Genomic DNA, 13,726 nt, shown 5'->3' on the forward strand with positions numbered 1-13,726 from the left:
AATGCAACGTTATTGGAAAATGTGATCTCCAATAACGTTTACGAAGGACAAAGAGGCAACGTTAGTGGTCACGTTAGTGCACTACAAGAAAAATACCCATTCAGCTACACTTTTTTTAAGCTACATTTGAAAAGCGTAGCCTATTCTATAAATAGGCTACGCTTTTCTCCGTGTTGCCTTTTTATAAGAGAAAAGGATACATAATTGTGGCATCATTTAAAAAGTGTAGCCTTAGGTATTATAGAAATCACTTATAAAGCGTAGCCGTAGGTTGATATCTATAGGTTCACTTTTTCTATCAAAGAGAACGCTTTTAGATGGTAGCCTATTTGTTAAATTTTGGGTGCATTTTAGAAGTGATGCCTAATGTATCTACAACCAAATACACCCACAACACTTAGTAATTTTTTTTTCCTTATCACTAAATCACATTCACGTTCCAGCACAGCAGCACCCTCACTTTCGCAACTCACCCTAACCCTAACTCACCTTTGCCACGCACCCTTTCACACACACACCCAGATTCGAGTGAATGAGTGAACCAGAGGGAGGAGAGGAGGAAGACAGAGATGAGAGCGTGAGCGAGAGACCAGAGAGTGAGAGGAGGTCACCACCGCAACGCCGCTGCAGCCGCCGCCATCACCGTCGTGGAGGAGGGAGTCCAAAGGAGAGAAAGAGAAAGATGATTCGCAGACTAAATTGAGAGAAAAGACAAAGACGCGACGCGAGAGAGAAGGAGGCTGTTCCGCCGTGCACTGTCGTTGCTCCTGGGGTCAATTGAAGCTGCCGCCGCTGCTAGGGCTTGCCGTGCTCCTGTCCTCACTTTCGGCTTCTACGATTTACTTCCTGTTCGTACTCCCAACCCCTCTCTCTCTCCAACTTTCATTTCATTCTCATTTCAATTTCAATTTCAATTTCGATGTCTCTGCAGGCGTTTCATCAGTGCCGTTTTCGACGCCAATGGTGCGGATGCAATTCTCTCCTTTGAAAAGTTCTGCTGCAATCTCCCCAGACCTCTTCTTCAGGTTCCGGTTTCTATTTGGATTACTTTTCTCAATTCAATTTTGATCCATCTGCTAATTAATTGGGTTGATTAATACCAGATCATATATCTCGCCATAATCAGTTCAACATATTATTTCATTGTAAAATCATGTTTAACAGATCATATATGATTAATGTGAATGAAGAACACTAGGTTGAGTTAAATTGAATTGAATCATGGATAACACATAAGAGCATGTTAGCTGGTTTGGAATCACTTCCAGAAGCTTATCAGCAAAGAATAGTGTCCATGATGGAACAAGTTAGCTGGTAAACATCATTGCTAGATTCTAAATAAATCAATATCTGTTATGTATCATGTTATTAAGATGTGGACACATATATCTTATGTTAACATTTTAGTCAACGAGAGTAACCTTATTATTATTATTATCAAATAGTAATGGTATATTAGTTTAGCTAAGTAATAAGTGAGTTTTTATTTTTAGTTATTTGATTACATGTTCTATTTTATAACCTCAAAATCATGTTCACCCCAATTAAATTGTACAAAGCTTGTTGCTGTGACACTGAATAAAAATATGCTATAAAAATTCAGCTAATGATAAATTTTGTCTTGTTAAATTATTTTGGATTTTGATTTTGATGCATTCACCTAATCATCCTTTAAGTCTTGTTTGTTTATACTGATGCTTCTTGAAGGGTAATAAGAATGGCTTTGCATGGTTGCTATTGTCACCATATAAAGTTGACAAATCATAGAAGAACACCAAACTCCTTCAGCTTCTCATCCTCCATTTCGAATCCCAAGTTTCCAAAGAATAAAAGGGGACAGCGTGATTCATCAGAGAATGATGCATATCCCAGGTTCCTGGTTGTAATGCGTCAGACAGAATTGCCTGCATCAAATTCAAAGTATGGTACCAATGGAAAAGCTGTTAGAATGGTACCCTCAAGTGAGGTAGTGAAGAGAAGCACACTGTCTGATAATAAGGTGGAGACAGTGCATGCTGCAAAACAAAATGTTAATGGAGCAGCAACTATTTTAAAAAAAGATGTTAACCCACCCTTGACCAAGGCAGTGAAATCAAGAACCTCTGAAGAACTTCCACCGCTGGAGGAGCTCAAGGTTTTACCCTCGGACGAAGGCTTCAGTTGGGCTAATGAGAATTACAGTTCTTGGCAGAGATATATTGATGTTTGGTCTTTTGTGCTTTCTTTGCGTATTCGGGTTTTATTGGACAATGCAAAATGGGCATATATTAGAGGCTTCACAGAAGATAAACAGGTTGGTTCTTACACTTCATTAATTAGTGCTGCTAGAAAACTAATTTTAACTTTCTTGCAGCACTCAGATTCAGACATTAGACTGTTTTACTTGTGTTTGTTTTTTGCTGATTGGAATTTGTTTGGTTACATTTTTATTTAGAAAAGCAGAAGGCGGAAAACAGCGTCGTGGTTAGGGAGCGTGTGTTGCAGCTTGGTCCAACTTTCATCAAGCTTGGGCTGTTATCATCAACAAGGTCAGATCTATTTCCACATGAATTTGTGGATGAGCTAGCAAAGTTGCAGGTATAGATTCTTTGACATGAAATAGTAAGTGTTGATTCTTAGATCAATGTATTCTGAATATAAGATTGTTCTTGACAGAACAAGGTCCCTGCCTTCTCTCCAAAGAAAGCAAAAAGCTTCATTGAGAGTGAATTGGGAGCTTCCATTAGCTTACTGTTTAGGGAGTTCGAAGATCGGCCAATAGCCGCTGCTAGTCTTAGTCAGGTAGCATAAGATCAGCTTGATGTTTACTTCCTCTGAGGATTGATATGATCTAGTAATGATCTTAATAATGTTTAGGTTCATCGTGCTATCCTGCATTTAATTTTATGTTCTTTGCTGATAAGCTTATCGAGCATGTTAGCTGGTTTGGAATCCTTTAAAGATGTACCTACCTTATTTTATGCTGATGTACGTTTTCTGATTAATTTTTCCAGTGTTTAGGCAGCTATTAAATTAATTAAATATCATTCAAATGCTTTGGTAGTAGGATAAATAGTCTTTAGTCTATTTTGTTTTGACTGTTAATTCACTTCCCTTTTCTTTTTTCTTTTTCTTTTATTTGAAATTTTCAGCTTATGAAACCAAAACTCTTTGATTTCATTGATAAATATAACCTACAAGATTCAATCCATGAAAAGGTAAAATTATACTTTGTAGCAATTGATCTTCAAATTTCATGTTTTTATATGATTTTGTGGTATTCTCTGATGTGCAAAATCATATTTCTCATCTTTGTTGGCATTCTATTGCAGCATCCGATGAGTTTCATTTACAAGCTTCAGTGTAATATATTAGAATCTTGAGCAAACATGTTTTCAATAGTTGTGGATTGAGATTGAACATTTCTCAGACATTTATAGGGTTAAAAAGTATATTGATCTTCTTCTTGAAGATGGACATATTTTCATGTTCTATCTTGTTTTTGTTCTCATTAACTGATAAATGGACTGTTACTTGTTTACATTTGCTTCTTGTTCAGGTTGTCCAATTGATGATGTTGGATTGCAAGCGTGCAGTTCCTTTATTGATCCAGCATAGGAACTTAATAAGTCCACAAGAAGTTGTGAAGCAACTTCTAAATGCTGATGTTAAGTGTGACTGCAGATTATAATAATGCATTTAGGTTTTAACAGACTCTAGCCATGCCCTGCTTTTGTAATTCATTTCTTTGTGATAATCCAACTACTTCATTATGTGCTTCAATTGTAATACCATACCCATATTCATATACCATATGCATTTTGGTGATGGGCTTTTCCCCATTTATCTTCAAATAGTGCCTGGTTGTTATGATATTTGTTTTGTGCTGCTTAACATGAATAATGCTTTGTATTTGCTGAATGCAATTAAAAGTTACTATTTATGACATTCAATAATCTGGTTTTTTTGGTCTTATGTTCATAGGTAGAACTTTATGCAGATTATGATCCAAAGATGCTGCTACCTTTTCTACATAGCAGTCAGCACTATACTCTTGAGAAGGTTTGTGGTGAACCAATGCCAACTTTAACCATTGTATGTATGCATTCACATGTGAATCAAATTCTCAATTCATCTTTTCAGGCCTATGAAATTTGCACTAAAAAAGAGCTACTGAAGGAGCAAGTTTTCATCTTAGGAAGGATGGGAAACTCAAAGCAAGCCCTAGCAGTTATTATAAATAAACTGGGGGACATTAAGGAGGTGTTTCTCTTTCTCTATTGAAGTGGCTTTCTGAATCTTGAATCAGAGATTTAGGGATTTTAAGTTTGAGGTGGTTTTTATGTTATATAGGCTGTAGAGTTTGTCACTATGCAGAATGATGATGAACGCTGGGAAGAATTAATCAAGCAATGCATTGACAAGCCTGAAATGGTATATCATGATAACTGGATTGTGCATTTAAATATGGGCCTGTTTTGTTGCTTTTAAATATCCTGCTCTTTCTCAGCCTCCTCTGAACGTGGTTTTTTGAACAACAGGTGGGCATGCTATTAGAGCAAACAGTTGGAAATCTTGATCCCCTCTACATTGTAAATAAGGTTCCCAATGGGTTGGAAATACCTCGGTAAGTAATAAAATTATAAAGGTGATTTAGTGTAACAGCAATCATGGAACATACATAGGCAAATTGTTGGTACACATAAGATGTGGTTTAAGGTATATTACATTATCTAATCATAGAACATATTGATGTGTGGAAAACGATCCAACAAAAAACTCACCGGCAAGTGTACCGGGTCGCATCAAGTAATAATAACTCACATGAGTGAGGTCGATCCCACAGGGATTGAAGGATTGAGCAATTTTAGTTTAGTGGTTGATTTAGTCAAGCGAATCAAGTTTTGGTTGAGTGATTTTGTATCCAACAGTAAGTAAATAACAGAAAATGTAAAGGGGAAGGGAAGATTTGCAGAAATTAAAGAGAACTGAAATAAAAAAAAAAGCTGAATCTTAAAGAGCAAGAAATTAAATGACTGAAGCTTAAAGTGCAAGAAATGTAAATTGCAGTAACTTAAAGTGCAAGAAATATAAATTGCAGTAATGAAAAGGGATTTGAGGATTGGGATTTCAGAATTCAAGCAAGGGAAATTAAATTGCAACAATTAATAAAGCAGAAGTTGAATTAGAAGTAACTTGAATTCAAACAGGAAATGGAATTGAATTGCAGCAGGGGTTCACAGAAGAACCAAAAGGGAAATGGGATCTCAGGACTCCAGAGACTAGATAGCAAAGTCTAGATCTCAATTGCCTTCCCAGATCCAAATTCACAAAGCAATTAACAAGAAATTGAAGAAGAAGTAGTAAAGAGAATGTAATTGAACTCAAGTATGCAGATGAGGAATTCAAGAGATCTTGAATGGAGATTGAGACAGAAATTCCTCAATTCTTCACACCCAAGACTCAAACAAGAAAAGTAAAAATGCTCCAGCAAGAACGAGGAAGAAGAGAGATCAATTCTCCTCCCCAATTCCCTGAAATCTCAGTTCCTAGCTCTCAAAATTCAAAAATCAAAAGAAGCTCTCAATTCTCAAGAAAGCTCAAAGTAAAGGTGAAAAGTAAAAAGTGTCAAAAGGGTCCTAATTACATCAAACTAACTCCTATTTATACAGTTTCTATTCTTGGATTTTGGAATTTGGATGGGCTTTTGATTTGGTGAAGAATTGAATTTAATTGGATTTTTAATCCAATTTCAGCCCATGAAGAAAGTAGCTCCCAGGAAATTATGCGTGCGGCTCTTGGTGCGTGCGAGTTGGGTGTGTGGTGCTGCAGGATGCTGCCCTGCCCTTGTGGAGGGCAGGGCAGAGTTTTTTTTGGTGCGCCAGATTCTGCCCGTGCGTGCGTGCTGATGCTGCCGAGAGTCCCTTGGTGCGCCAACTCTTGTGCGCTGGTGTGCATCACCAAAATGCTGCCCTGCCCTTGTGGAGGGCAGGGCAATGTGCCAAGGTTGAAGCTCCGCGTTCGAAACTTAGGTGACGCGCGCGCTACCTCTTTTCCTTGATTTTCTTGGCACCAAAGTAAGGCCTAGTTCCTTGCTTCCTCATGGTGCCGTGTTCGATCCTTGTGGCAAGCATTGGTGAGCTTCTTCCTTGAATTTATTCCTTTTATGAGCCTGATATTGCCCTTGAGGAGGGCAGGGCATAGTTTTTGTTTTCCTTGATCCTTGGCATCAAATTGTGCTCCGCCCTTGAGGAGGGCAGGGCATTGTTGCTTCTCAAGCTTGTTTCATTATGTTGCCCTCCTGGAGGGCAGTGTGCCCTTGTGGAGGGCAATGTTTGCTTCCTCCCTTCCATGCGGCACACTTCTCCTTCCCTTGGGCCACGCTTTCTTTAAGCCACGCTTTTCCTCTTTTCTTCCTTTCTTCATCTACAAGAAACCAAAACAACCACTCAAAGTATCTCTAAACTCATAAGGTTTATAATTCATTAAAAATCACTTAATTCTTGCTTAAACCTCATGATTTAGCATCAATTTCATGATGGTTGCTTGATTTAAAGAAGCTATGCATTTTCATTCCAAATTGCTTACTTAGGATACAAGAAAGTGCATAAAGGCTAATAAAACAAGTGAAATTAGCTTGAAAAATGGGTATATGATGACCCGTCATCACAACACCAAACTTAATTCTTGCTTGTCCCCAAGCAAGCATCAAAACTAAGAGAAAATGAAATGAACAAGAAAAGAAACATATCCTTATTAGGCATATAGCAGAACTTGACTTATGGAGTTTTTATGCAGACAATGATAACTCAATTATTGTTGCTGTTACATAACATACATTTTTCCTCAAAAGCTTGCTAAACTTGCTGTTATAAGGTTTATTCTTTCTTTGCTCCCTTGCTAACTTTTCTTTTCTCATGTTGCTTATCAAGCTTATTATTCTTTGAAGGCTTGGTGTCTAATGTTGTAGTAGTAGCCTTTGGCTTTATTTTTAATCAACATCTTCCACCACAGACACATGGCTCACTACTTCTTCCTAGGATCATTGATGCCCAGCATCTCTTTGGATAACTAAATGCTCTGTATCTAGGTTGCTCTTTATTGTGGACTTTCAATTGGTCATCCCAAATCAGTTGATCTAAGTGACCGGGTTTTGAAATACCCCTCAGAATTTACTTATCCAAGCATATCCTAGTACAAGAACACCACAGGCATGTGTCCTAGGGTCCAAGCTATTGGTGTCCAGCCTTTATTCTTTTGTTTTTCTTGCCACATTGGCTTTTTCTTCTTCCTTTTCTTTCTGTTTTAATTTTTTGTTTTCAAGGGCTTTTTCTTTACTGATAAGAACCTTTATAACAGCAAGCTAGCTCACACTTTAATGAAAATGACATTATGCAGCAATTATTTTATGAGTTATGCATTTAATCTAACACATACACCACCATTAACTTCCATTCTAACTTATGCAACATTGGATATTTACTTTCTAATTCAAACAATTCTCTTTTATTCAAGCATATGGGAAACAAAACAAAATTCAAGCTAAGTGATGAATGACAAGCATCATGCAGATTATCATAATTAATCAAACAACTTCACTTGCAGCTAGATAAACACTTTAGCAGGATATATAACGGTTCCCATGTTAAACACTTCACAGCAGCAAGGATTAAGTTTAGATACAACCTTTGAAGTTGCAGCCCTTTGATTCTTCCCTCTGTTGTGTTCTCTTTGAGTTAAGATGCATAATATCTTCAATTGTTGACTCATGTCCTGCATCATTCTCAAAAGTTGCTTGCTTCTCAAGCCCTTAAGTGTATGGTTAGTATGCATAAATTGAGTGTGGCTCTTGGATTTATTTTGGTGTGGGAACACCAAACTTAATTGTTTGCCACTGCTTCTAATGCAACTTGTTAACCATATGTGAAACCTTGTATCCTCGCTAAAGGTTATGGGATTAAAGCTAGAAAGCAGTTTAAATAGTTGAATAATTTGTTCGATTGCTTGGAGCTAGCATTGTGCAGGAAGTGAGAATGTTCTTTTTAAATGAGATTTTTGGTGGAACACCAAACTTAGAATCTTTCATTCTCCCTTAAGTTGTTTTGGTGTGCAACACCAAACTTAGCTCCTTGCAATGCATACCAATTATTCAACATTTTTATTGAGAAAGCTATGAAAAGAAAACTACCTCAGGTTGGGTTGCCTCCCAACAAGCGCTTCTTTATTGTCACTAGCTTGACATTTTCCATTCTGTTGATCATGAAAGTTGCAAATCACAGTGCCTTAGCTTGTCTTTCTTCACTGTGAACTTCCTTCCGGTTTCCTCTTTGATGACCTCTATAAATTCCTATGGAAGGATCTTAGTCACAATGTAGTGATCAGACAACTGTGGGGACACCTTCATGGTTTGAATGTTGATCATTACTCTATCCCCTAGTGAAATTTTTCCAGTGGGGCTTTTCTGTTTTTCTTTAATTCTATCCTCTGTCTCTCCTTGAAAGACTTCCTTGTTGTGTTTTTCTTAGCTGGTACTTTCTTTGTCCAAGGTTCTCTCACTTTCCTCTATGATCCTTTTCCATCCTTCCTGCTTTGTGGCATCTTCGTTGTTAGTTGGGTTGTCTTCAGTGGTTCTGAGGAAAGTATTTATCTTCTTCTCACCCATTTCTGTAAAGTACTTCGCCAGTTGAGCTATCTGCTCCTCAATTCCTCTGATTGACATCTCTTGGTTCCTTATTATCTCCTCTTGGTGTTTCATCATTCTCTCTATTAAGATCTCCAAGTTCGTGATCCTCTGAGAGTCTTGTGAGATTGATCGGTTATGAGATGTTAAAGGTTGGAAGGGTGGGTGTGGTGGCGGCATGTAGTGGTTGTTGTTACCATAATGGTGTTTTTGCTGGTTTGTGAAGTTGGGGTTGTTGTAATTGAAGTTTCTTAGTTCGTGATTTTGGTACTCGGTCCTTCTCCAGTTGGAATGAGTCTGGAAGTGTGTGTTTTGTGAGTATTGGCTTTGATTGGCATTGGTGGATGAGTGATGTTGGTTGTTTGGGGTCATGGATTTGCTCTGGTTGAAACTTCCTTGTTCTTGATGTCGGGACTCCCCCATTCTTTTCTAAGAATGGGGCCTCCATAGTGGAAATTGGGCATTCACTGCAGCAGACTGCAGGCAATCAACTTTTCTATCCCTCAGCTCCATGTGTTGTTGTGTTTGATGGTGCATTTGTTTGTTCAGGTTTATGGATGCCTTCATTCCTTCAAGTTTCATCACTCTTTTTCTGAAATTGCATTCTGTGGTTTCTCGAATGAGTGTTGGTTGATGACTCCTTTGTCATTGAAATTTGCAATTCCTTGGGCAGTTGTTGTTGCTCTAAGTAGGCTATCTGAGAATTAATCCACTGCTTTTCTTGTTTCTGGGGTTAGTCCTTCATAGAAAGCTCGAAAACCCACTTTATCAGTTGCCTTCTTGTATCTTTCTCAGGCCTTGAAGAGTGGTTCTTCTTCTCCTTGTGTGAATAGATGTCCCCCCTCTTTCAGCTGGATGATCTGTCTGGATGAGGAGAATTTGGCTAGAAATTTGGTGACCAAATCATCCCAACTAGTGATACTTCCTTGGAGAAAAGTTTCAAACCATTGTGCAGCTTCACCCTTTAATGAGAAAGGGAATAACAGGATCTTATAAGTGTCATGATCTGGACCATCAGTTTTGACAGCATCACAAGTCCTCAGAAAAGTGGATATGTGCTGTTGAGGATCTTCCAATGGATTTCCATCATAAGAACAATTGTTCTTGATTAGTGTAATAAGTGGTTGCTTCATGTCATGATACTCTTCGTCTGTAGAGACTTAATTTCCTGTGGCACGCAAACAATCTGGAGGAACAAATAGTAGCACTCTTTAAAATTGAGTGTAGTTAGTTGAGATAAACCCTCAAACAGTTAGTGAGTTGACAGAGGCAAATTCTCAAACAGTTAGTGTGTTAGTTAAAAAATAAAAAAAAAAGTGCTTGATCTAGATCTCCACTTCACTTAATCATTGTCAATCTATTTCAATCCCCGGCAACGGCGCCAAAAACTTGATGTGTGGAAAATGATCCAACACAAAACTCACCGGCAAGTGTACCGGGTCGCATCAAGTAATAATAACTCACATGAGTGAGGTCGATCCCACAGGGATTGAAGGATTGAGCAATTTTAGTTTAGTGGTTGATTTAGTCAAGCGAATCAAGTTTTGGTTGAGTGATTTTGTATCCAAAAGTAAGTAAATAACAAAAAATGTAAAGGGGAAGGGAAGATTTGCAGAAATTAAAGAGAACTGAAATAAAAAAATGCTGAATCTTAAAGAGCAAGAAATTAAATGACTGAAGCTTAAAGTACAAGAAATATAAATTGCAGTAACTTAAAGTGCAAGAAATATAAATTGCAGTAATGAAAAGGGATTTGAGGATTGGGATTTCAGAATTCAAGCAAGGGAAATTAAATTGCAACAATTAATAAAGCAGAAGTTGAATTAGAAGTAACTAGAATTCAAACAGGAAATGGAATTGAATTGCAGCAGGGGTTCACAGAAGAACCAAAAGGGAAATGGGATCTCAGGACTCCAGAGACTAGATAGCAAATTCTAGATCTCAATTGCCTTCCCAGATCCAAATTCACAAAGCAATTAACAAGAAATTGAAGAAGAAGCAGTAAAAAGAATGTAATTGAACTCAATTATGCAGAAGAGGAATTCAAGAGATCTTGAATGGAGATTGAGACAGAAATTCCTCAATTCTTCACACCCAAGACTCAAACAAGAAAAGTAAAAATGCTCCAGCAAGAACGAGGAAGAAGAGATATCAATTCTCCTCCCCAATTCCCTGAAATCTCAGTTCCTAGCTCTCAAAATTCAAAAATCAAAAGAAGCTCTCAATTCTCAAGAAAGCTCAAAGTAAAGGTGAAAAGTAAAAAGTGTCAAAAGGGTCCTAATTGCATCAAACTAACTCCTATTTATACACTTTCTATTCTTGGATTTTGGAATTTGGATGGGCTTTTGATTTGGTGAAGAATTGAATTTAATTGGATTTTTAATCCAATTTCAGCCCAAAAAGAAAGTAGCTCCCAGGAGGTTGCCCTGCGCTTGTGGAGGGCAGGGCAGGAAATTGTGCGTGCGGCTCTTGGTGCGTGCGAGTTGGGTGTGTGGTGCTGCAGGATGCTGCCCTGCCCTTGTGGAGGGCAGGGCAGAGTTTTTTTTGGTGCGCCAGATTCTGCCCGTGCGTGCGTGCTGATGCTGCCGAGAGTTCCTTGGTGCGCCAACTCTTGTGCGCTGGTGTACATCACCAAAATGCTGCCCTACCCTTGTGGAGGGCAGGGCAATGTGCCAAGGTTGAAGCTCCGCGTTCGAAACTTGGGTGACGCGCACGCTACATCTTTTCCTTGATTTTCTTGGCACCAAAGTAAGGCCTAGTTCCTTGCTTCCTCATGGTGCCGTGTTTGATCCTTGTGGCAAGCATTGGTGAGCTTCTTCCTTGAATTTATTCCTTTGATGAGCCCGATATTGCCCTTGAGGAGGGCAGGGCAGAGTTTTTGTTTTCCTTGATCCTTGGCATCAAATTGTGCTCCGCCCTTGAGGAGGGCAGGGCATTGTTGCTTCTCAAGCTTGTTTCATTATGTTGCCCTCCTGGAGGGCAGTGTGCCCTTGTGGAGGGCAATGTTTGCTTCCTCCCTTCCATGCGGCACACTTCTCCTTCCCTTGGGCCACGCTTTCTTTAAGCCACGCTTTTCCTCTTTTCTTCCTTTCTTCATCTACAAGAAACCAAAATAACCACTCAAAGTATCTCTAAACTCATAAGGTTTATAATTCATTAAAAATCACTTAATTCTTGCTTAAACCTCATGATTTAGCATAAATTTAATGATGGTTGCTTGATTTAAAGAAGCTATGCATTTTCATTCCAAATTGCTTACTTAGGATACAAGAAAGTGCATAAAGGCTAATAAAACAAGTGAAATTAGCTTGAAAAATGGGTATATGATGACCCGTCATCACGTATGCAGGTAAAAGGATTAGTATTTGTAGTTCTCATTAATTAGGGACTACCTTTCTCACTATTTCTGGTTATATGCTGCATGTTTGCAAAACTTTAATTCTGTTTGCTTTTCTACAGGCTCAGGGATCGGCTGGTTAAAATTATCACTGATTACAGGACTGAAACCTCGCTTAGACATGGGTGCAATGATATCCTTAAGGTTTATTTTTCCGCTTCACTCGTCATCCTTCACTAAGCAGAAAGGAAAATTCTAGAATCTCATGAACTTGATACCGTACAATATCTCACTGAATAGGCGGACTGTGCCAACCTTTTAATCAAGTACTACAAGGAGGCACGTCATGGAATTTCTTTAGGTAGTGAAGAAGACGAGCCACGAATAAAAAATAGTGAGAAATAGTCTGCAAGTCTTGGATATGGCTATGATTACTTTAGTTTGAGTTGTATGAATTTTTACAGTTAACTTTATTCTAGTACTTTTGGATCAATGTTATAAATATATTTTGGTTAGAGACAAATTTTATTATATAAAGAAATTATTTAGTATAATTATGTATTTATTTTTATTTTGTAATATTCAACTCATTTATACATGTAATCATATTAACTGTTATGTTGTATTAATAATTATTAGCTATAGTATACAAAAAAAAAAACGAGACCTAAGGCTACACTTATATACAGTAGCTATAGTATACACAAAAAAAAGAGGGACCTAAGGCTACGCTTATAAAAAGTAGTTATGGTATACAATGTGGCTATGTTTTACAAGTGATGCAGTAGCGTTGAAAAGCGTAGCCTATTCTGGAAGAATGCAAGCTGAAAAGCGTAGCCTTTGGTCCTGGACAGCATCACTTGAAAAGCGTAGCCTACTCCCAAACGGCAAAAGCGTAGCCCATGGTGTAGAAAAGCGTAGCCTTTGAGAATAGGCAACGGCCGAATAGGAATCACCATAAAAAGCGTACCTGTAGCCCAAAAAGCGTAGCCGTAGCCTAAGGCATCATTTTTTTTCATCTTGGGCTACACTTTTCAAGTGTACCTGAATGGGTGTTTTTCTTGTAGTGGTGCAACTAACGTTGAAGTTAACGTGGACCATTTGGGGTTGGAACATTAGTGAAAAAGGTGATTGTCACTAACGTTCTCGAACCCACATTTTTACTTAACGTTAACACCACTAACGTCCTAACTAACGCCCATGCCTAACTCACACTTTTCTACATGCTGAGCCCACTGAAGATTGTAACTGCTTCAACTCAAGATCTAAGGCCCATATCCAAGACTTGAAGAACTCACTAGAAGATCAAGAAGAGTAGTATATATAGGAGTAGTTTTGAACTATAGAGAAGCTTGGCACTTTGGAGAACTACCCTCTGTATATTTACTTTTTTGCATTTTCTAGTTTAGCATGTATTCTTCACTGCCATTTTCCATTTCCAGAGCTATGAACAACTAAACCCTTTTCATTGGGTTAGGGAACTCTGTTTTAATTGATGGATCAATTATAGTTCTCATTCTTCTACCTCTTTCTTTTCTCTTGATTTACTAGAAAGCTTTTGATCTTAATTCAATTGGTTAGTTGTCTTGGAAAAGAAACTCTCCATAATTGGATCTCCTCTGAGCCTTGGAAAAGAGACGAGGAGATCATGCTAGAAATGCTTTCCCATGTTGGACTAAATTGGGGTTTGGGCGGATATAGTGACATGTAATTCTCCCAACACTTTGATT

At 38.2% G+C, this 13,726-nt stretch overlaps 2 protein-coding genes across 2 annotated transcripts; both read left to right on the forward strand.

Moving 5' to 3' along the window:
- The first annotated feature begins 1,717 nt into the window (after positions 1 to 1,717).
- LOC130977070 (protein ACTIVITY OF BC1 COMPLEX KINASE 7, chloroplastic-like) lies at positions 1,718 to 3,011 on the forward strand. The gene is made up of 4 exons (XM_057902074.1): positions 1,718 to 2,297; positions 2,435 to 2,577; positions 2,656 to 2,781; positions 2,994 to 3,011. The coding sequence occupies exons 1-4, from the start codon at positions 1,718 to 1,720 to the stop codon at positions 3,009 to 3,011; spliced, it is 867 nt and encodes a 288-aa protein (XP_057758057.1).
- A 690-nt stretch (positions 3,012 to 3,701) lies between these two features.
- On the forward strand, positions 3,702 to 12,401 carry LOC130977080 (vacuolar protein sorting-associated protein 41 homolog). The gene is made up of 7 exons (XM_057902083.1): positions 3,702 to 3,764; positions 3,964 to 4,041; positions 4,123 to 4,242; positions 4,333 to 4,413; positions 4,521 to 4,606; positions 12,119 to 12,200; positions 12,297 to 12,401. Exons 1-7 carry the CDS (start codon positions 3,702 to 3,704, stop codon positions 12,399 to 12,401), a joined length of 615 nt encoding a protein of 204 aa, XP_057758066.1.
- Positions 12,402 to 13,726: the final 1,325 nt, after the last annotated feature.

The sequence above is a fragment of the Arachis stenosperma genome, chromosome 1 (assembly GCF_014773155.1).
Source record: "Arachis stenosperma cultivar V10309 chromosome 1, arast.V10309.gnm1.PFL2, whole genome shotgun sequence".
NCBI classification, from domain to species: domain Eukaryota; kingdom Viridiplantae; phylum Streptophyta; class Magnoliopsida; order Fabales; family Fabaceae; genus Arachis; species Arachis stenosperma.